At 55.3% G+C, this 23,383-nt stretch overlaps 3 protein-coding genes across 3 annotated transcripts; 2 read left to right on the top strand and 1 right to left on the bottom strand.

Annotated features, from left to right (window-relative positions):
• Nucleotides 1-4,749: 4,749 nt before the first annotated feature.
• NCLIV_018570 (conserved hypothetical protein) lies at nucleotides 4,750-11,940 on the top strand (the record flags this gene model as incomplete). Its single annotated transcript, XM_003882050.1, has 7 exons — nucleotides 4,750-4,940; nucleotides 5,568-5,799; nucleotides 6,522-9,460; nucleotides 9,800-10,062; nucleotides 10,497-10,760; nucleotides 11,404-11,519; nucleotides 11,887-11,940. The coding sequence occupies 7 exons, from the start codon at nucleotides 4,750-4,752 to the stop codon at nucleotides 11,938-11,940; spliced, it is 4,059 nt and encodes a 1,352-aa protein (XP_003882099.1).
• Nucleotides 11,941-14,194: 2,254 nt separating this feature from the next.
• On the bottom strand, nucleotides 14,195-14,539 carry NCLIV_018580 (conserved hypothetical protein; the record flags this gene model as incomplete). The annotated part of the gene is made up of 1 exon (XM_003882051.1): nucleotides 14,195-14,539. One exon carries the CDS (start codon nucleotides 14,537-14,539, stop codon nucleotides 14,195-14,197), a length of 345 nt encoding a protein of 114 aa, XP_003882100.1.
• A 1,968-nt stretch (nucleotides 14,540-16,507) lies between these two features.
• Nucleotides 16,508-20,554, top strand: NCLIV_018590 (hypothetical protein; the record flags this gene model as incomplete). The annotated part of the gene is made up of 6 exons (XM_003882052.1): nucleotides 16,508-16,903; nucleotides 17,520-17,618; nucleotides 18,161-18,227; nucleotides 18,583-18,744; nucleotides 19,395-19,541; nucleotides 20,079-20,554. The coding sequence occupies 6 exons, from the start codon at nucleotides 16,508-16,510 to the stop codon at nucleotides 20,552-20,554; spliced, it is 1,347 nt and encodes a 448-aa protein (XP_003882101.1).
• Between the last annotated feature and the right edge of the window lie 2,829 nt (nucleotides 20,555-23,383).

Consider the following 23,383-nt stretch of genomic DNA (forward strand, 5'->3'; position numbering starts at 1 on the left):
AGAGGAAATATCGCGGGTTCTTCTTCTCAGAACCCGCCTGCGTGTCGGGGAAAACCGAGCAGCGTACCCATGTCACGGCCAGGCACTTGCGTCGAGGTCTGCCGTTTTAGGTTGGCAAGATGAAACACAGCAGCGCACAGGAAAGGCACGTGTCACATACACCCCAGATCCAGGGCATACGCGAGGCGACCAAAGGGGCGACAACCCAGAATTTCGGAAAGTGGAAATTCTTCGGGCCACCTCACATTTCGAAACATGCCGTAGGCCGCGTTCGCACAACTCTTACAACACAGGACTGCGCGGCTGCTTCCCGCCCATAGGAAGGCTTCCAACTCCTGGTTGGCCGAACTCATATTTCGCAGGCAAATGGGCCAGGTCCACGCTACGTTGACTGCGGAGTGCTGGATAAACGCGGAGCCGAACTCACGTCGGTTTCCGGTTTAGAGTTGATCGTGCACACTGTCGCAGGAGTTCAGGTTTGCAAACATATTCATCGAAGATATATATATATATATATATAGTTATATGAGCGTGTACGAACACACACGCACACCAACTGCGCGGAGTTCATGAATCGGACGGGTCGCGGGAAGAAGCAACAGTTCCAAAGAGTGTTTGTCGATACGACAAGAAAGCGTCCACCAGCCGCTGACCGCTGCGCGTGGAGGCGTGTGATCTCGCGGATAGAGGAACGAGCGTTTGCCTCTGACAACCGTTCTCTCGCGCCTCGCTGCTTTCTGTGGCTACCACGAGCGCTGTGAATCTACTGCGTCTAGCAATGACGGCAGCGGAATCACCACTGAAAACTACAGAATGGCCGCAATGCTCTCAAAGCGTAGATGATTGAGAGAAGTTGACTACGCTGATGCCGCTTGGCTGCAACAAGCTGTCAATGTGCAACGGAGGCATGAACGCATCCTGTCCGTAAACATGTCTTAGGCGGGAAATTCGAAATGCAGAAGGGATATCGGCGAGGCTGGCATCTTCGACCGTTGCATTCTAGGACAGCAAACACCGACGTCGACAACCCCTGAAATCTAACACGGGGCAGAACGCTCATGTGACCAAGTATTGTGGAGGAAAAGCACAAATTGGAGGGAGGCTCTTTGTACAGCATCAGGCAGCTCTCGCAAAGACAACGCGGGAGACCAGCGTCGTTGCACTTCATTTGCTCACCTGGTGTACGCTCACCGTGTTCCACTCCCTTTAGCAGCGCTGGAACTTGGAGTGAACAATGTAAACATCTTTGAACACCATTCCTGGCTGTGGCGTCCCTCACTGCGTTTCCTCAGTAGGGCTGTGCCCTAGAACACCTAGTTGGATTCTGGATCCAACAGGTGTCTCCGAGGTCTGGTGTGTCACGTTGCCGTGTGGGCTCCCCAGTTTCTTGTTCCGGGTGCCGACACAGGTTGCAGATAAGAGCGTGGCCTAGCCGGTGTGGAATTGCCTTGCCAACTACTGCCCCGCTAACAAGGTTCATCGCGCTAGAGTTTCACCTTCTGTTCCGGTGCACAGGTCAACGTGCAGTGCGGGCGAAATGACTGAAAGGAGTCCCAAGGGAGGTGACGGAGTTGTGTTCCGCAGCAGTTTCGTGCACCGCTTCCCGTATCTCGTATGAGGAAACGTGGAACCATGGAATGGCACAAGGGAGAGTAATGCAGCACAGCTCAGAATGGAGGTCACCAGCAGACCAAGGAAGTGCCCCGTGCCGGAGGGAGACAGGACACGCGGAGAACTCAGCGAACGGTCGATCGCTGGATGGTCCCTAATCTTCAACGATAAGGGAACTTCACAGTGTGATGTCTCCAGGAGGATGGACTGTGTGCCTCCGGAGCGAATCCTAGAACGGAAGTTTAGGAAACGCTGGCCGGTCCCTGTGGCGAAACACTAACGCTTTTTTCACGTTCAGATTCCGTAACACTGTAGATTCCTTTGCCTTCTACAGCCCCCCCTTCCTAGGGGTTCCTCGTTTTTCTGCGTCGTCCTGGACTAGCGCCTCCCTCCTGTTGCTGTGTTTCCTTCCTTGCTCGCGATTTCGGTAGAGCTTGCTGTTTTCTTCTGTGAAAAAACCACTCTGTCTGCCGACCAAAAAAAACACTGAAACAGACACTCACTAAAACCGCGCAATCTGACGTTCCAGTGCTCGCAACGAACCCGTTCTTTTCGGAAACCAAAAGCCTAGTTGGCCACGGGAGCCTGCGCCTCTTCAAATTGAGACCCTGAGTTGCCTCGAATCCACATGCGACTTCCGGTGCCTTACAAAAACCCTACAGTGTCCCGGTTTCTCGTGCCATGGTCTTTTTCGTCCAGACACCCTACGAAGTCACTACGTTTTGTGTGCGTTGGACATTCATGTTCTTCTGCCGGAGAGGCTTACGCGGCAAATCTGTAGCTGAGCTGAGGTTCTTGGCGTAGTTGTGGAGCGTGATAACTACTTTTTTGACTCTTGGACACATACATACGAACTCTGGGGGCCAGTGCTGGCCGACGAACAACAGCGGCGCGGGCGGAAGCCCTCGAGTCGCTCTCTTGTTCTTGGTCCGCAGCCTATGATGCGTCGGACGCAGGTGAAACCGAGGGATTCGTGTAGAACAAGGGATAAGACGATTCCGTTTGTGCAGAAAAGGGTGAACCCGAGCAGAAGTGGAAAACCCACTGAAGCCGGCAGCATGACACACAGGGACAGGGCCATTCGGACGTATATAAGCGTACCATCTGAGGATGCGAATCTTCAAACCCAAGGTTGCACTCCCGTCAAGACAAAGTGGGGACAGAAACCTGAGAACACAGAACAAGGAAAAACACGTCGCGAACCCCGGGAGTGCACTTGACCCCCTTGCGACTATCACGATGACGGCCGGGCGATCGCCATCGACAGCAATGCGCAAACCTGTCTCTTCCAAAACCACGCGCTTGGCAAAGGACTTTCCGGAAACTCTTCTGAGACTGAATGGAAGGTCTGCGTGAGTGCGGGTCGGAATCTATCGGGGGAAAAACCTTCCTGAACCTGTTGGATCGAACAGGACACAGGGTTCACCAGCGGCAAGACACACGCTGAGCCTCCCTCCTCGGTGTTGCGCAAAGACGTTGTTTTTCAGCTGTTTGAAACGATACGTGTCCGATGGGCTCTTCTTTGTCGGAAGGCCCTTTCCCCTTTCCATCCACCGAACCGTTAGTGGTCTCGCCATCTGTTCCTCTCATTTCGTTTCCTCACCTCCTTCGTTTCATGCGTGCCGTCGATTCCGTGCACACAGCGACGGCAATTTCGACACGTTTCTTCGCTCTCCTCTCGAAAAATCACCATGCAGCCCGCCGCGACCCTGCGTCTGGGACACTTTTCTGTTTTCTTTTCCGTGCTCGCTTCTGCCACGCGCGTCAGAGAATCTTTCCTCCGTTCTTTCCGACGCCCTTGCTTCGTCTCTGGCGACCCTCTCCTCGGCATGTGCTCCCTTGAGAGGACCAGCATCACGAACCGATCCGCCCGCCACAAGGCGAATGGGTTTACTTCATCTTGACGAGACACTGGACTGGAAAGAGGCGTCCAAACGGGCGACGACTTCCTGGATCCTTCGCATTCCCTGGATCTATAATACCCCATCGGGACGGGGGCGTAAGGATCTAACCACCGCTGTTTTTTGTGTATACAGGGATACGTTTTGTATCGACTCCCATGAAATGTCAATGCGTTTTCTTAGTTTAGTCAAAGGAACACAGCCGTTTTCGCTATTTGAAAATATGCGTCTACGCGTGCAAGGGGACGTACATCCATATTCGTACACCGCAGCGTGATTTGAATAAAGGCAGCTCCTTTTACGGCCACACGAATGTACACAACAACTATACCGCTACTTATCTGTGTGCATATCCCTCTACGACCACTCCGCATCTATCCATTTAACTATATACACCGCATGTATAAACAGATGCAGATATGTCCATGTCTGCGTGTAAGCCTGCACATGTTGGCGCGAGCTCTGTTTTTTTCCGGGCCGAAAGGGTCTAGCCGTCGTCCGAGACACCCCAGACGCAGTCCGCTGGGGGGACAAACGACTGGTCTTCGATTCCGTCCTAGGCGCGTTCAGTTCACCGTCGTTTTAACAACAGGCGCAATCGAGGTTTGTTCAAGAGAGAGCGCTCACGCCTCCATGCCGCTCCACTCTGTGACGCTCATGCGCTTTTCCCACGTCGCTTTCGCATACGCGCGTCTCGCTCTTCTTCGTTTCTCGCGGTTCGAGCGCCTTCCTCTTCTCAAAATGCAGAGGGAAGGAAGCTCGACTCGCCGGCTTCCAGAAGAGAAACTGACGTTTCCCGCTCGCACAGTTTCAAGGCAGTGCCCAGACCGAGGAAGTGAGCGCCGCTAGCCGCCCGCACATGTTTCTGAGCGCGTCTCTCTCCATTGCTCTCCGTCGCTGCGAAGCACAAACCACCGAAACAGGTGAAAACGAAGACAGCCTCCCGGATGCACATCGCACACGCACATCGCAACTCTCGTCGCCGCAAACACGAGGGGCACGTCCCTGGCCTGCGAATCTCTTTGTGGCGTCGGAAAACGATCCAGTCTCGCCTCGTGGAACGCGCGTGCCGGCCCGCTCGACACGCCCAGAGGTTTCTCGGCAGGAGAAGCGCTCGCGCCGAAGCGAGAGGTTCTCAGCAGAGCTCGCGTACGTGGCCCTGGCGCCGTTGTCCTTAATCCCCCGAGGCAAGAGATGGTGACTTCTTGTTTCGCGGGGGAAATCCAAGATCGGGAACATGGCGACGACGCAGACTGAGGCAACCTCCACGCCGTCCACGACGTGGGGCAGAGCAGAAACCTGCTTCACGCGAGAAGAAGAAGGGACGCCTCGCAGCGGAAGCGAACACGCGAGACGCGATGGCGCGCAGGCACACTCCCGACGCTTCAGCGACACTCTGGCGACGCTCGCGAAAACCGCGCAGGAAAGGTAACCGAGGAAAAGAAGCGTTTTCGGAGACCGTTTGAAAGGGGAGAGACTGGCAAGTGGGAACTGGGGGTGCGCTGCGCTGTGCCGCTGTATGTCTTGGAGGGGCGGTTCGACAACGAAGCAGATGTGTGCCTCGTTTACGTCTCCTCTTCTATCAACTGGGATATACGCGGGGGTGTTTGCACGTGCATCCGTGAGCAGGTCATTGACGTGCGACCTTCTTCCAGGAGGCTGATGCACGCGGTGTCCTCGGACGCAAAAGACGTATCGGAACGCTCGTTTCCACTGAAGAGGCGGCGGATGCACCCGGTCGCTCGCATTTTCGTCGCACCGTCTCGCCATTCACAGTTCTGCCCCTCTCCAACTCTCCTTCTCTCCTTCCTCTGCTCTTCACCGCTTCGCGTCTCTCCCCTTTCGTGCTTTTCTCTGTTCACCCCTCTCCCTCCGGATCGCCGTCTCCCACCTGGTGTCGCCTTTCTGTGCCTTCCTTGATTTCGCCGACCCTCAGCGCTTCTCCTTCCCCCCTCTCTCCTTTCTCTCCTTTCTCTCCTGCTCTCGCTCGTCCTCCTTCCGGCTGTTTCTCACCGCATTCTCTCTTTCTCGCCTGCCTGTCGTTCGCTGTCGCAGTCTGGTGCGCCTGCCTCCCTCCCTGCGGAGAAGGCGCAGCAGACTGCGCACGCCCCATCGACGCGAGAGCAGAGGAGACACTTCCTCGTCGTCCCCTCCCTCTCGCTGGCTCTTCCCCCCCGACCCGGCAACCACAGACGACGCGGCCTCTTTTGTGCTCGCTGAGGACACTTGGATGCCTGTCCTGGATGAAAGAGAGGTGAGCGCAGCAAGCTGCACTGGGGCTCGGACGGTAGGCAAAAAAACGAAGAAAACCGCGACTGAAACGTGCCTGGCAGGCTTGTTGCCTCCAGTGATGTTTTGCAGAGAGCCTCGTGCGCTGGGATCGAGGCTACCCGACCCCGCAGGCGTGCACGACAAAAAATGCGGCGGAAAAACTGGAGTTTCGCGCGTGTTTTCCCGACGGCAGCGCGGCTATGCCCCGCGTCGCCGATGCCCACGCAGTCCCCCTTGCAACCTCTTCCGGTTTGTTCCTCTGCGTCTCTACGTTCTCGGCACGACCTGCAGGACGGTTTCGCGGGAGACGGAGAGCCGGGACGCGAGGCGAGGCGCGTCTCGGGCACTGCTCGAGAGCGAGGACCGAAGAGAGAAGAGTCGGCGGGGGAAAAGGACGTGCAGCACGAGGCGAGAGAGGGGACGGAGAGGGACAGAAAACCTTTCTTCCCAGAGACTTCCAGCAGCTGTGAGACTTCCCTTTGGCTTGGCGAAGAGCCACCGCCAGCGTTTCCTCCCCGCCACGCGCTCGCTGTGTCAGCCCGTGACTGTCTTCCGAACGCACCCTGCATGTCTCCACCTCCAACCTACAGAGCACATTTCCAGAGAGATAACCAGGTTGCTCGCTCTGTTGACGCTGCCGCTCCGCGAGACTGGAGAGCAGACATAGGCTGTCCGGCAAGCCCCGCGGCCGGCTTTCGGCTGCTACTCAATGGCGACACGTGTCTCCTCTCTTTTCAGCGCTCTGAGGCGTCTGTGGGGGCGCCCGAAGAAATGGAGCTGTGGGGTTGCGCCGACTCTGGAGAGACGGACGCGCGGCGCGAGGACGCGCCGACAAAGAGCGACGAGGAAGCGAAGCAGCCGCAACACCAGCTGTCCCCTCGCACCGTCGCCCAAGAAGGGAACGCTACGCGGGCGGCGTTGCAACATTCCCTCGACAGACAGAGAGAAGGCCTCAAGGCTCTGATGCATCACCAGCGCGTGCTGCATCGGGCCCTGTGGGTTTCAGGCCTGTCTCTGGGGCCTCCGAGCGTGGCTCCGACCTCGCCCGAAGAAACAGGGACTGGAGCCCCAGACCTGGAGACGGCGCGGGACGCTCTCGCCTCTCAGGCGACCAGCTGTTCGAGGTCGGCTCAGCAGCCCAGCGCAAGCCGCTCTTCCGTGTCTCCTCCGTCTCCTCGGTTCTCGTCGGGCGCCTCTCACCGCGTTTCCTGTGGGTCCTTCCCTTCTTCCGGGCCGATGCATGCGCCCTCTCTGCATGCGCCTTCTCTGCATGCACCTTCTTTGCATGCGCCACGCCTGGCCGCGGGCGCCTTTTCACCACCCACTGGGAGAGAGCCGGTCGAAGAGGCCAGGGCCAGGGGCGAGGACCAGGCCCCGGCGAGCACGGACAGGCCTGCGCAGGTCGCGAACGTCGAGATGCGGAGGCAACAAGACTTGCTGGCGGCGCTCCTGACCCAGCAAACGCACCTCCAGGAGCAACTCGCGCATCTCCTGCATCCACAGCCGGCGCCCTTTCCCGGGACCTGGAACCCTGCGGATCAGCTCTTCCTCAGGCCGAGGCTCGAGTCGAGTTCGCTTCCTGTCTTTGCCAGTCCGGCTTTTCTCCCTCGCTCCACCGAGAGGTTTCCACCCTGCTGCCCCTGGCCGCCTGAGGCCACGTGCGCGCCGCCCTGGCCTTCCCCGACTGCCTTTTTTCCCTCTCTCGCTGCCTCCTCCTGTCCTCCGGCCCCGCCGTCTTCGCCAACCCACCTGTTCCCTCACGAGGCCTTCGTACCTCGCTCTTCTCTCTCGCCGCTCGCCCCGTCGCCGCTCGCCCCGTCGCCATGGTCCTACACGCCGTACCCGGCCTGTGCGGCTCTCGGGGCTGCTGCCGGCGGACCGACGAGTCCGTCGCGTTCCTCGCCGGAGCAACCTGGAGACAGCCTCGCCACGGACGAAGACCGAGCAGAAGCGACTTCCAGCTCCGGATCGCTTGCTCTGCCGTCGCTCGCGGAGTCGGCGCAGGAAGAAGCCCCCGAAAACGCCCACGAGAAAAGGGGACAGATGCTTGCCTGCGGAGACAGGCGAGACCGACTGGAGCTTCGCGGCGCGTCTCTGCGATCTTCAGATGTTCTCCACGCCCTTTTCGAGGAGCGCGTCGCGCCCCCAGATGCGCACGCGGGCGTAGATCACATGCGCCCTCCGCCCGAGGCGACGCTTTGCTCGCCTCACGCCTCGAGAAGCCGGCATGGGACAGCTGTAAATACAGCTGTGCTCAGAAGCGCGGCGCTCTCTCGCAGCGGTCCTGCGGCCTCGGGAATCGCCGACAAGGCTCCCGAGGCGGCCGAAAGCGGCGACGCGACGCGCCGGATGCCCCTCGCCCCGCGCGCTGCAGCCGCAGGGACGGAGCGTCTGGACGCAAAGGAGAACGCAACGGGAGCGCGTTGCGAACTGGGCGACGGCGCGGCAGATCCCCAGTTCGGCGCGCCCTCTGGAGAGACGAAAAATCTGCCTAGGGCGGGAGACGCGCGGGAGAAAGTCCGAGACGACGGGTTCTCAACTGCCTTTCTCTTGAGTCAGCAGAAACTGCTTCAGCTCCAGATTCTGTATCTCCAGAGGCAGATGGAGGAGTATGAACGTCCGGGCGGTCGAGGGCATCGCGGCGCACCCGTCTCTCGGGACAGACCGGGCAGTAGCTCGGGGTCTCCTCCGTCTCCACACCCAGAAAAGGCGCCTGCTGCTTCGCCTGCCGCTCCGCCTGCTGCTTCGCCTGCCGCTCCGCCTGCTGCTTCGCCTGCCGCTCCGCCTGCTGCTTCGCCTGCCGCTCCGCCTGCTGCTTCGCCTGCCGCTCCGCCTGCTGCTTCGCCTGCCGCTCCGCCGGCTGCTCCGCCGCTTGAAAGCGTCGCGCCTGAACCACTTGAGCGGACTTGTCGCGAAGGAGGCGCGCGCCTTCCGGGGGCCTCCGCCCCTCCAGAGAGAGACACCGAGACGGGACCTGCCTGCATGCGCGCTGGGACCCGACTCTTCCCGCAGCAGCGTCCAGTCATTGTCAGCTTTGAGGGGTGTTCGGCCGTCTGCTCCCCGTCCGCCTTTTCGAGTCCCCTTCCGGCTTCAGCTTTTCACACTCCGCCCGAAGGCGCGGCGCGCCTGCCTGCGGAGGGGCATTTTCAGCCTGCACGGCGCGTCGTGAACCACGAGGACCAGATCGTTCCCAGCTTGCTGAAGAAGCTGCGTGAGCAACGCGACGACCCTTCCTCGCTGCGCAGTTCTTTCCCTCCTGCAACTCCTGCTCGCCTCGCCGGCAGCTGTTGGTGGGACGCGCGGCGACCGCAGAAACTCGGCAAGAAACAGAGGCCGACCGAAACAGACACCCCACAAAACAGCTGCGCCGACTGTCCGTTCTCCTCGGCTTTGTCTTGTCCTTCCCCGCCCTGTTCGGCTTCTTCTGACCAGACCGATGGCCAGAGGAAGCGACAGACGAATTTTCTGCGGAGTCGGCGAGAGCGGCGAGTGGACCAGAAAGAAATTGCTGCGTTGGGAAGCCCCGACATCTCCAAAGTCGAGAGCCGCGTCAAGGCCTTTTGGAGCGGCGGCGCGGTGGACGACGCGAGCTTGCAGATCCCCGCGGGACGCAACAGAACTAAGACGGGAACGCGTGAAGACCGACTCGCCAGTCTGCAGGCTCTCAGCGGCAGAGGGTAAGCATCCCCCCTCGCTCGTTCGTCGTCTCGCTCTCCTGTGTTGCGTTTCGAACACACGCGCTTGTACCCGTCGGCGCGCTGTCCGCGTTTCGTTCTCTTTGCCGTCCTTTCTCATCTTCTTTTCTCCGTTTTTAAACGTCACGCTTCTTCGCCGCGTCTTAGATCCAGCAGCGGGGGGCTGAGTCGTCTGGCGCGTCAAAACCCTCGAGCCAGCTTGACTTCCTAGATCCCAGAAGCATTTCATACGCCCCACGAGGTGCGTTTCCACTGTCTCTCCATGGTGTGTGCATGCATGCCTCGCCGGCTTTCTCCTCCTCTGCTCTGCGTCGCCTTCAGGACCGCCCAACAGCCAGACGGCGCTGAGCAACTCGCAGGCCGCCGCTCTCGCCTTAGACAACGGGTCGTCGTTTCCCTTCCCGCGCCTTCCCCGCCTCGCTCATCCTCCGCTTCTTCTGCATGCCCAGCCCCGTTTTCGCTTCCGCACTGCTCATTGGCTGAGGGAAACGCCGAGGGACAGCATGCTCAAGAAGTTGGAGAAGACGGGAGCGACATGCATGAGGAAAAGTCGAGGTCTCACTCCACGGGTGCACATACAGCAGGTAACGGATTGCTTGACACTGCCGAGGAAAGATAAGGATTCACAATCTCTTACCGCAAGTGTTTTTCGGTATTCGCGATCGAGCCCTTTCATACACCGCAAATTGTGAGAGAGAAAACGAAGGTCGAAACGCTGTGCGTACGTCCATGCATGGGTATTCCCACGTGTATGTACATGCAGATGTTGCCGCGTCTGCGGTATATGCATGCCCATTATTTTGTGTGCATATCTAATCATGTGCACGCTGGCGAGGGAACAGCTTCGAGCGAATGTGACAGGTGTTCGCGAGGTCCAATGACTCGTTCGTTTCCACGTTTGTCTTTCTTTCTCTTGTCTTATCGCCCGTTTTCTCCGTCTCCTTCCGTCTCCCGACCGCTCCAACTGCCTCACCGGCCTCCTTTTCATCCCTCGCATGCTTGTTCTCGTTTTCTGCAGGGGTACAAGGCCACGATGGCGAGACGCCCAGCGACGCATGCAGGCCGACGGAACCACGCACTGAGGGGAGAAAGAGCGGGGACACGGGCGACGGAGACGTTGGCGAAAGCGTCTCGTCTCCAGAGAAAAGACACGGGGAGAAACATCACGAAACGGATGGCGCCGTGTCTCCACGTTTGAACTGGAGCAAAGAAACTGCCGAGCTTCTCCGGGAGTTTTCGGAACAGCAGCACGCAATCGCAGAAGCGAAGAAGGAAAGAAGATGTGAGTTTGTTCTCCACTCTTCGATCCAATCGAGTTGATGGCCTCGTTCCTTCTCTGTTTCCTTTCTCCTCTTGCATCCTGTTATCCCTTGGCATCTTCCCGCTTCGTTTACCCCTTTGATTTGGGCCAGTGCTGTGTTTTCAAGTTTCCTTTCTCTGTTTGGTTTTTCTTCCTTCTGCACGACCGTCCTCTGGTCTTCGAGCGCGCGAGGAAGACGCCTCAGCGAAAGAAACCCACGACACAAGTCGACACAATATATATATATATATATATATGTCTCTAGAGAAGGCTGGTCCTTATCGATGTGTCCGTGGGTGCCTATGTGCGAGACACGAGTCCATGGCCTCGCTGTCCTCTCCTGCCTTGATAGGCAGAGTCGCATGCAACAGAAACGCACTCCCTCCTCTACCCGTCACACACTTCTCCCGGTTCCTGTTTACCGAATACGGAAAGGCGAGGGGTGAAATTAGCCCTCTCTGTACGACCGATATATATATGTATATATATGTTTATATATCCATGTGTAGTGACGTGTCTGCATGCACAGACGCAGGCCTATCCGTGAGGCGTTTTTTAGGTATTTGCCGCATCCGCCAGTTTGGTCTTCCACAGGGCGATGTCTGGCGGTCGCTTTGGGATTCAGGCGCGTCTGTTCGAACCAAAGGAGGGAGTCGCGTCCCGTTCATCTCCGAGACATCTCCATTTTTCCAGGAGCAAGTTTCCAGACTCAACTCCAGTGCGGCCGACTCGCTCTACGTGGTACGTCGGGGAAGCCTTGGCCAGAACACAGACCGAGAAAAAGAGAAGGAACAAGAGGACAGCGAGGAAAAGAGAAGGAACAAGGGGACAGCCAGGAAAAGTGGAAGGCACTGTCTTCGCCTGCGCATGAAGGCCCGTTTTCGCTCTGCTCGCTTTGAGGCTTATCGTTGAAAAGGGGCTGTCTTAGCGCATTGCTTTTATCTTGGTGGCTCTTCCTTCTTTTTCTCTCCTCTCTTTCTGTCATCTTCTCTCGTGTGCAAACGTCTGCTGCATTCTCCGCCTGAGAGACACTCTCGGGTTTCCCGTTTTCCCTTTGCTTCACCTGTGTCCGATTTGTGGTGGTCCTTTTTGCGTCTTCTCTTCTCAGGCTACTATGCACACGCTCTTGCAGCGCTACGAGGAGCTAACGGATGTGGCATAGACGCTGTCAGTGAAGACAGCGAATCCTCGAGGTTCCCGCGTTCGTCCTTTTCCCCCCTTCGCGTGCGTTTGCATTCGCATCTTCCCCGCATGTCGTGCACTCGCCAGCTGCATGCATCTCGTCCATTTGCGGGCGCGCGCGCTGGAAACACGATCAGGCTCTTTTCGATGGACATGGAGAGAGATAGAGAGATGCCGTGAAAATCGGAGGAAGATGTCCATGGACACAGAGAGGAGGATGTTTGAAAGATCCGGGAAGGCACACCTTTGCGGGCGCATGCAGATCCCCTCTTTTCCCGACAGGCGTGATCGATGCATGCGCTCACACACAGGCGGCTACGGCGACCTCAGCACACTGAGAATTGGTACGTGCGAAAAAGGCGCACATCTCCCAGTAATCCCCCAGTGCATTTCTGCACGGTGGGAAGAACACATACAAGGATGCATGTGCAAAACGACCGGAGACAGAAAATCGGTACAGCCATAGAGTCCTGTACATATATACACATGCACGGATATATATATATATATATATATATATATATATATATTCATGCGTGGGCATACGTGCACTGTATGTCTAAATGAAGGTGAGCGTGTCCGTACGCCTCCGTTCCGTGTACACATGCATATATATATATATATATATATGTATATATGTAGACATAAGTATTTTTGTATGTGTCTATGCATTTGCATGCATGTCCCTTGCATTAGTTTGCACGACGGGCGTCCTGTGTCTTCTGAACTTTACATCCGGAAACCTGTATTTGTCGAGCTCTTATTTGCATGCCTTTGGCTCTTGATTCCGAGAGATGAAGACCGAAAACCCCCTTGAAACACCCAATTCCGACCACCCGTGTACACCAGTAAAGGCATACTTTTACTGCAAATCGCTACGTATATGTTTATAGCTATATGTTGATACAGAGGCTCATGTTCGGGCAGAGCTGCGTGTAGAAGAGGTGCGTTCCCGCTCCGCCTTCTTCACTTGGAGGATCGCAGTGGCCTACATATCAACGTTTTTGGAAAGTTTCCATTCGACACAAAGCAATCCTGCGGCGAGTCAGGGTTTCCAACATTTGGAAAAAACGCCTCGAGGGTGTGCCGCCGCCGCCCCCAAATCGACGTTCATGGCGCTGACTTCGGACAGAAAAAATATTTGTATAACTGTACGTCTGCAGCTACGCATAGAGGCACGCAACCACAACTGTACATGTATATGTATAGAGTATATAGAAAGAGAGAGACTTGTTCACACAGATACGTATATGGGCATACATGTATTCAGATATTTTTCATTCTCTGCTCCATTTGCTTGTTGTCTCTTCATTCTCTTTCAAAAACAGTTGCAATCACATATTCACATATATACCACGTACACAGACTCACATACTTATATATATATATATACATATATATATGTTGGCCTGTTTCTGTTGCTGCTTTTGAAAGCTTGATCAGTCAGCGTAGAGAGATGCCGAGCCTCCGTTTCACTTTGTTTTCACAAGGACGCATGTTGGACAGCTCTTTAGCAGCGATCCTCCAAAGAAGGCGCTTGCACGAGATTGAAGTCGACAAGTCTACAGAGTCGGAAAATTCAGACTCTCTACACGCACTCTCGGATTACCTGTTAGGCGAAACCACGCACACACACAAACCTCAAGAGGAAACAGCCGGAAAACAGAGAGCGGTTTCTCTCGACCTGAAGAGAATGCTGTCGATGCATGCATTCTCAGCGAAGCAAAACACTCCACTTCCATTCTATATCCACATTTGTATATGGAGGTATTGAATAGCTATACAGGAATGCAAGTATAAAAAAAAGTAAAAACGTGTGCATTAGAACGAAACTGTGATCATTTTGTCTGCATACATGTGCATACTTACGACAACGTGTGTGAAGGCGAAAACACATTGATCGATAAAATTAGAGGAGAGGAAGACTCTCCGTCGGGATATTGCCAGGTCGTGCCCACTTTTCATTTCATGTGACAGGCGAGAGACACGCGTGTTCCCTGTCTCCTCTGCCTTCGTCCAATCCCTCTTTTTTCTGAGAGTGCGGCCTTCACTCTCACAGACGGGCTTCTGAGTTTTCTCGGACTCTCCTTTCCGACTTTTTCGCCCTTTCTAAAAACAAGCCGGCTTTGCCTTCTTCCTACTTGTCTCCAGTCGGCTCTTCGTCGGTACATCTCCTGCTTTCTTCCCCCACGTCTCTCTCTTCCTCTCTTTCTCCCTTTCTGGTTCTTCTCTGTTTAGGCCGCCCTCCTGTGTGGGACGTGGAGGGTCGGCAGCTGATCCTTGAGGCTCTGGATGTCGCGTTGCAGCTGCGCAATGGCGTTGTCTTTCTCTTCGAGCATCACATCTCTGCGCTTCAGTTCCTCTTTAGCTGTTTTGTACAGACTCGACATGTTGGCCAGCAAGACGGAATTCAGCGCACTCAGTCGCTCGTTGTGGACCCGCAAGGCCTGCGTCTCTGCGCTGCAAGCACACCCGCATGCGGCATCAGAGCCAGGCGTTTCCCGTTCTTTCTCACAACCTTCGTCGTCGGAGAGAAGCGTCTGTTTCCCCCCCTCCCGCTCGCCGCCTTCAGCTTCCATCGAGACTGTGCATGCAGAAACCGGTGCCTCGCCCTCCAGAAACACAGACACAGAGACGAACGAACTGGAGACAAAAGAAAGACAAGGCAGAAAAAAGAAGAGGAAGACAAGGCAGAAAAAAGGAGAGAAAGACAGAGACGAGGAAAGAGGCAGGACACAAATGAAGACAAAGAGGGAGAGAGAAAGGAGAAGAAGACGAAAGGAGAGGATAGTGCGTGGAGAGAAAAGACGACCGGCAATCCCAAAAAGCCAGAGTCTTTCTTTATCCCTCTCCCTTTCTCGTGTGGATTGTGGGACGCAGCGATCCTTTCACCTTCCAGAAAAAACGCCTGGGGCAACACGCTCTTCAGATTCCTTCTCTCTCCGAGGCCACCGAAAAGACAAACGGGCAGATATACCTGCACACATCTACACTATACCCACATGCATACACACCACAGAAATCCACGTCCTTAAACACGTCTCTCTATCTTTACGCGCAAAGGGAGGCCGATCGAGGCTTTTATCGGTAATGCGTCGATGTGCGCTTTCGACAAGGCAGGGAAACTGAATTTTCACTGGTTGCCAGAAACCTTTTCTACGCGGGGCGGGTTCCAAACAAAAATTTGAGGAGTCGAGGAAGACGCTTTTCGTTCGACTTTCCTCGCGGGCGGTCAGAAGAGCACTCCTCGCGTGTGCACCGAGAGAGATGCACTGAGTGAACATGCCCAGAGAAAAAGCCGGCAAGACAAAACGGCGAAATCGACAGGAAAGCGAGGATCGCAAATGCATGGATACTCTCTCCAGAGCCTGTTCTGCGCACATTCTTGTATTCCGTGTGTCCGTGGACGTATTTACATATTTGTGTGTAGAAGCATGCAGGTTCTTTTTGAGTTTCCCCGTGACTCTCTCGACTGCTCTTTGTTTCGCGCTAGCGGCCACCCGTTGCATGCAAAACGTGTCAGGTCCGTCGCTGTCGTTTTCGTTTTTTTATCTAACTTTTTTAGCAGCAAGTCGGCTTCCCTCTTTGCTTTCGCCTCGCGCGACGATTTCTGTGTGAGCGCTCCTTCTTCTTTTTTGACGCGTTTCTCCCGAACCGCCGAAAAAGACCTCAGATCGTGCCGAAGAAACACCGACCGTCCTTCCTGTGCGATCTCCATCGAAATGGACGAAACTTTTCAGAAAGGAGAACGCGAGAGGGAGTGAGCGGTCTTGCCCTCCACCTCTCTCCGAGATGTCGCAACCAGCCTACGCGGCGGAGAGCAAATCCCGCTCGTCCCCGTGCTCTTCTTCCTCGCATTCTCCTAACGCTTTTTCTTTTCTTGGCGTTTCACTCTCGCGCCGCACACAGCTGATTCGTCCCTTCGTCCGCTAGACGGATGGTGAGGCGGCGGGGCTTTCCCCAGATTTCTGGCTGGCCTTTTTGCCGCGTTCGGAGTTCTCTCTCCGCTTGTCCTTCGGTCGCTTCGCTCGAGAAGAAGGTGGACCGTCTCGTAGCCTCGTCCACGCCTCTCGAGCTGCGCCGGCTCGAGAGAGAAAGGCATGACCGGACCGGTCTTTCTCTCTGTGGGCCTCTCGGGTGTCTGTACAGCTGCGATGCGTCCGGCGCCGTCGCGTGTCGAGACAGAAGAGTGTGCGCCAAGAGAGAAATTATGACGCGCTTCCCAGGGCAATTGCTATTGCCTTTTTGCCAGCCACCGAAAGGCAGGCGACAGCAGTGAGGATGCTGTAGGCACGCGTGCTCCGCATGCTCTCCCTCCGTTCTTTGCATCGTTGCCTCCTCGCCATCTCCCTGCCTTTCCTTCTCCTTTTCTCCAGCTCTCTTTTTCTACACATCCTTTTCGTCTCCCCTCTCCGCTTCTCTGTCTCCCTCTCAACAGACACCTGCCACGGACCAGCACTGCGTCTCCACCGTGCGTGGATCCATCTCTTCTCCCGAAACTCTTCTCTCCTTTCCGTCGGCCTGTTCTCTCTTCGTCTTCTCGCGCGATGCCCGTCCCGTGCCTCGTCGGGCTCGTGGCCAGTGAGGGCCCTGGAGCACAAGTCGCTCAGCTGCTGTTTTGCCTCCTCGGCGTCGGTTTGCTTCTTCACTTCTCCGTTCACCGCCGCCTCGCGGCGACGGTCGCGTCGCTTCTCCACCCTCGACCTCGCCACTACATCCGCGCACATCTCTCCGGCTCGGCGTCTTCTCTCCGCCCGCGCACGCACGCGGCCTCGCCTGCCTCGCTCCTGGAACGGTGTGGCGCGTTCACACGCAGCCTCGGCCTCGGACGAGACTTGCGCCACGGCGCGCGACTCGGTCGAAGTGACGCGCGCAGGGGACAGCTTCCGATGACGCTCGTCATTGACCTTGACGAAACGCTCGTCTTGGCAACAAAAACCAGGGTATGCATAGACACGAGTCGCATGCGAGAAGAAAAAGGCGCCTCGGCCTCGGCAGCTTTCGTTCGCAAACACAGAGAAGGGAGAGAAGGCTCTGACGCGTGTTTGGCGGGTGCCAGGGAACAGGCGTCTCTCTCTCGGGTCAGTCAGGATCTTTCCCGCGTGCGAGAGAGAGGGCCTTCGGGGCTACGGTCGGCTCTGTGTCGTGCCGTGTCGCCGTGTCCTTCGGCCGCAATGCGCTCGTCCACCCGACGCACTTTCTGTTTTTCTTCGCTTTTGCGATTCCTCTCGCGAGAGAAAGAGGGAAGGCTCTGCGAGGATATCAATCTCCTCCGTGCAAAAGGATGCGCCGACGCGCGGCTGACGGCGACACGGCAGGGTTAACAAACGGATGGCCGACCCTTTAAAACCGACGTGGCGCTCGGGACGCCCCCCCATTTCGCTTTGATCCTCTCTAACGTTCTTCGGTCTCGTCTCTCTTCTCTTTGTCCTCTGCTCTTTCTGCTTTTTCTCTCTCTGTTTCTCTCTTTTCTCGTTTCCTTGTGTTTCCCCGGCTGGCGCTCTCCCCCACTTCGTGTAGCTTTCGCCACTTTTTCTCTTTTCTTTGCTCGCTGCTCAGCTCTGTCCGGAGCAACTGGCCGTCGACGTGTCGATACAGGGGAAGCTCTCGACGTTCTACGTGGCGAAACGACCCTTTGCGGAAGTCTTCCTCGCCGAAGTGCGTTTTCTTTTTTCTCGATTTCTCCTCACGCGTCTCCGCCTCCGAGCTGCGCACCTCGCCCTGTGCCACGGCGGTCGGCCCCTGGCGCTTTGGTCCCTACGCGCCCCGCTTTGCTGCTTCTGACAGGCTTCGTTCGCCGACGCTGCCTCAAACTTTGTCCCTGCCTCTCTCTCCAAATGCACAGAGACACCTGCACACCGATGATATATAACATATGCATCCATCTATCGATCTAGCTATCTACCTCTTTCTATCTATCTGTTTTTCGGACATCCAGAAGTATGTATTCTAATCTTATGTCTATCTATGCACGGAGGGGGATTAGCGGAGCTGATGTTTCTCAACACGCCCGTCTGTGCCTGCATATAGTAGATGGGGAGAGAGATAAAGGGAGATAGGGAGACGGAGCTAGACGGACACACATATATCTCGGTGGAGTGTTGTGTATATGCGACTCTCGTTTCGTTTTTGTCTGTTTCGAGTTTGTTTCTCTTTGTTGTCCATCGGATGTCTCGTTCTCTGTTCCGTCTTCTTCGCAGTTGTTTCCTCTCTTCCAAATCGTCATCTTCACGGCGGGGCGACACGAGTACGCTAACGCTCTCCTCGGTAAGTGTACATACACCCGAAAAACGGAGCGCAGCGTTCCATATGCGTGACGACCTGTCCTTTCTCGCCCCTTTTCAAGTTTCCTTTTTTCTGCCGCTCGGAAGTGACCGGCTCTCTCGCACGGGATCTGTTGCAGAATCTCCTCGGCACTTTGCGTCTTTTTCTTGCCTTTTTGTCCCCGTCTCTGGCAAGCGGCGGCGGCCCCACGGGGCCTCTCTTCCCGTCTTCTTTGGCATTTTTGTCGGCCCGCGTCTTCCTGCATCTCGTCGCCCCGCGGTGATGACGGTTGCGGATTTGCAAAGGCACACAGAGGCAGAAACCGCCGTCCTTCTTGGCTTCGGGGGTGTCTGTGCAGACAGCTTGGATCTGCATGCGTATGTCGACCGCTGTCTGACGCGAGAAGACTGCCGCTTGGTAGGGCCAAACCTCTACGCCAAAGATCTCCAGAAAGTCTGTAGCGACCTATCAAAAACAGTCCTCATCGACGACTCCCCTGTCGCCGCTCTCTATTTCCCAGGTAAACAGTCAGCCTTCTCTGTACAGACTCATGCCAAACCTCCCTCACTTCTGCATTTTCATTACATATATATATATATATATATCCGTAAATCCTGTATGTATAAATACAATACAATTTATAGTATACAGACTATATATATGTAAGAATGGAGAAGGCTGTCTTGCACATAGATGTCACTAATGCTGCGATGCTGCTCCGCTTGCCTCTTAGTTTGTCAAAACAAAGCAAACATATCCAACGCCATACACGCCGATGCCAGCGCTCATACGCACCTCAACATAGTTACACATACATCTATACGGATATATGTATGTATGTATGTATGTATGTATGTATGTATGTATGTATGTATGTATGTATGTATGTATGTATGTATATATATATATATATTGATAGATCTCGATAGACATATAGATAAACATGTAGGCACACAGGCTGGGCAGATGTGCCTATAGATACCAAAGTATAGCTAGATACATCAGGAGACACCTACAGATTGCCATACATACAGGCATACGGATCGTGTCTAGTATGTTTTCTCTGGCAGCTTGTCGATGGACTCAGAGGTTAGGTGAGTTTCACACAAACTTAGGTGCGCCAGGTTCTGGTGTCGCGCGGACTGTCGCCGTTCGCATGTCTTTTTTCAGACAACTACGTTCCCATAGAGGGATGGTGTGGAAACGAAACAGACACGGCGCTGATGGACCTTTTGCCGCTCTTGCTGGCACTCCGCTCTGTCCGCGATGTCCGTGCAATTCTTCATCTCCGACATCGCGGACAGCCTGAGCAGGCAAGTCAGAGAAGAACGGAGAAGAAGCGAGAGACGCGCGGCGAAGCAGCAGCGCGTTATTTGAGAATGACCGCCGAGAGCGCAACCAGAGAAGGAAAGGAGGATCAGAACAAGCGGAGATCGTCAACGCAGAGAGTGGGGGAATTTAGAGATCGAGTCGTACACCGCCAGGCGAGACATTTCAGTGGAAAGAAGCAAAGGAAAAGGCAACAAGCTACTGAAGGGGAAAGGCGGGGGAAGGCAAGAGGGACACGACGAAGGACAGGGAGAGAAGGAAGGAACTGCGAAAGGTGTCTCTCGCGTTTCACCTCTCCTGTTAATTCTTTGTCAGTTTCGGGATCTGTGAGAGGGAAAAAGAAACGGCGTGTATATGTAACTCGCGCGCGAGCTCGCGTTTGGTGTTTCTTTCCCTCTCGTGCTTCTTCGCCGGTTTTCGTCTCTGCTGGCACCTCGAGATTGGGCTCTGCGTGCCGTCCCCGTCTCTGTCCTTATTCCCGTTTTCCACTTTCGCCTTTTCCGGTTTTCCACATTTCTTGCGTAGCTCTCGCTGTCTCGTTTCTGCAGCGCCGCACCCTTTGGCGCTCCGGCGACAGCCCGCCTTCTCCTTCTCCGAACGGCTTTCTTCGGTTTCGTTCTCCGTCCCTCGTGGAGCTGACCCCCAGCGGCGGTCTCTCGACTTCCGCCGCGCTGTCTCCGTCCCCCCTGGCGCAGCAGCCTCCGACGCTATCCGCTTCGGTTCTGGCTGCATGCAGGTCCACCATGCGCGCGGGGTTCGTCTCGGGTGTCTACGCACCTCTCCAGCACGTTCAGGTATCTATACACCAGCGGGTCCGCTACCTCGCCCAGGGCGTCCAGGAGTGCGTGTACCAGAATTGCCTGTCTGTGGACAAGACCGAAGAGCGCGAGAAGAAAGAAGAGCGGCGAGCGAGCGAAGATCGGAATCGGGAGGAAGAAGCGAACGAGGTGAAGGCACTCGCGAGGCGGAAGAAAAAGGCCAAAGGAGAAGAAAGTGGGTAGAGGAGAACTGGAAACGCGAGGCCGACCAGCAGCTGGGAACCCTGCGTGCGACGCGGGTTGCCAAAGAAGGCGGAGTCACAGGGGGAAAGGCAAAAGAGGGAGAGACGCAGAGAGGACGAAGCAAGCGAGGATCGGAGAGAAGAAGTTGACGGGACAGAGAGGGACAGAGAAGGAGTAGATAAAAAAAGGCGTGTAACGAGGAGAGCAGAGGGTCAGCGACGCAGAGATGAGACAAAAAAAGAGAGTACAAGGCAGAGGGGAGGCGCTCTCTACAAGAGAAAGACGCGTCCAGAGAGAATTCACGGTTTCTCTCCTTTTGGTTGAGTTTTTCCTCGGCGGGAAAGGCAGAGACATATGACCTGCCTCTTTCTTTTTTTTTCGTGCACTCTCTTGCTTGTGCTTTCTTGTTAATTTCTTTTCTTTTTTGTGTTTCCGTTTGACGTCCTGGCCCTGTCGTTCGGGTGGGACAAAGCGCTTCTCGAAATCGGCCAAGACAAGAGACGAGACGTTGTTTAGCCTGACGCGATGCTCCGCGCGGGACAAGCGCCGGCAGCGAGGCGCCTGCCGGGACGCACTTGTGTCTGGGGCGAGCGATTGAGATTGTGCATGCCTTTGTCGGTGGCCAGAGAGCGGTTTTGCGCTTTGGTTCGTGCGCTTGGCTTTCCGCTTTGAAAATGCGAACGCAGAAAGAATTATCTTACGCTAAAAACTGTCGTTTTCGTGTGCAGACGTGTTCACGAGTGTTGTCGGGCGAGAGAGAGGACTGGACAGGCGAAGAGGCGCGCGGAGAGGCGCGCGGAGAAGGGTGTGAAGTGGAAGGGAGCGGAGAGACAAGAAAGGAGGAAAGGAGACGGGACGGCAGAATCTGGGCGTGAAAAAGAGGTGGGAAAGAACGCGAGGCACGGGAAAAGAGACACACGACGCGGAAAAGTAGATCAGAGACACTGAGAGAGACAGGTACCGCGTTACGGGGGCCGTTACGCGCGCGTTCGCGTGCGCGTCGGTTCGCGCGTGGAAGATGGTAGGACCTGTGAGGAGAGAGGAGCAGTGCTTCAGACATTTTGCCCGATTTGTGTGTGAAGAGAAATGTCCTCTTTTTTCGTGGTGGGCTTCAGCCGGCAGACGACAGACGCAAAAACGACATAAACCAGGTGTAGACGTTTTCCTCCTGTCCGTGTTTTCCGATTGCTTCTGTTTCACCTGTCTGCACACAGATCTCTCCCGCGCCTGATTGTCGCAGAAAAGTCTGGAAAAGTATTTTCTCGCAGCGAGCGCGGATCACCACCTCTCTTCCACCTCGTTCCACAGACACACGCCTCAAAGCGCACGAATCGCAACTGGCCCCAGCGCGAAAGCGACTTCTGACCCGCCCAGCAGGCGAAGAAAGAGGTCAAGAGACGACAGAGAGATTAAGCAACCGTAGAGAGAGATTAGGAAACCGTAGAGAGAGATTAGGAAACCGTAGAGAGAGATTAGGAAACCGTAGAGAGAGATTAACAAGCCGTAGAGAGAGATTAAGAAGCCGTAAACAGAGATTAAGAAGCCGTACAGAGAGATCAAGAAACCGTAGAGAGAGATCAAGAAACCGTAGAGAGAGATTAGGAAACCGTAGAGAGAGATCAAGAAACCGTAGAGAGAGATTAACAAGCCGTAGAGATAGATTAACAAGCCGTAGAGAGAGATTAGGGAACCGTAGAGACAGATTAGGAAACCGTAGAGAGAGATTAACAAGCCGTAGACAGAGATTAAGAAGCCGTAAACAGAGATTAAGAAGCCGTACAGAGAGATCAAGAAACCGTAGAGAGAGATCAAGAAACCGTAGAGAGAGATTAGGAAACCGTAGAGGGAGATCAAGAAACCGTAGAGAGAGATTAAGAAACCGTAGAGAGAGATTAAGAAGCCGTACAGAGAGATTAAGGAACCCCAGGAGACACGGTCGAGAGGAGAAGAGGAACGGAGAGACTGAGAGGAGACAGAGAGATTGACAGACGACAGAGAGGGTAGTAGAGGCAAAATTAGAGACGGCAGGAAACTTCGGTCTCTTCCTATGCGGATATCTCTTTCGAACAAATCGTCTTCGCCGCGATGCCCGGGTTGTTCTTCCCGTCGGCGGGTTCGCGGCCAGAACTCGAGGACACCTCGAACCTGGACAGCGAGGCTGTCTAGACTCCCGAGAACTCGCCTGTGCAGGAGTTGGCTGTTTGTTTTGCAAAGGCGGAACGCTTTTCTGAGCCGGCATCGAAGCGAGTCTTCGGGCTCGAAAAAAAGAAATGGCCAGCGTCTTGTGCCGGGGTCGAGCGCATGCAGAGAAAATTTACATGTTCTCCTTTGCTCAAGAGTTTCGCGGCGAAGCATGCGCTGTGGCGTCGTGGGGCGTTGACTAACACGGAGGAAAAATCCTTAAAAAAGGGTATTTTGGTTCGCCTTCTCCACCGCAAATCGACGACTCTGTTCTTCTGTCTCGCCTGCGGTTCCTCTTTTCCTTCCTCTAATTCCTTTTTCCTGGCCGTCTTTCTTCTCTCCCCCGTGTTCTCTGGGAGCTCGGCCACTGCCACACCAGCGAGACTTTCTTCCAGGCTCGCTGCCTTTCATTTCCTCTCTGTTTTTTTCTCGTTTTCTCCTCCTCTTCCTTTTCTCTCGGGACGCATATTCTCCGCTGCTTCACTGGGGCCACGGCTTCTTTCGCGCTCCTCTCGGCTGTACGTAGTCCCTGCCGCAACCAAACATTCAGTGTGTCCCTGTTTCTCCTTCTGTCCCGTTTCTCCAGTCCCTTCTCCCTACCTTCTTCTTCTTTGTTTCCGTGCAACTCCTTCTCTTCGCGCGTTTCCT

Source organism: Neospora caninum, chromosome VI, assembly GCF_000208865.1.
Source record: "Neospora caninum Liverpool complete genome, chromosome VI".
Taxonomy (NCBI): Eukaryota; Apicomplexa; class Conoidasida; order Eucoccidiorida; family Sarcocystidae; genus Neospora; species Neospora caninum.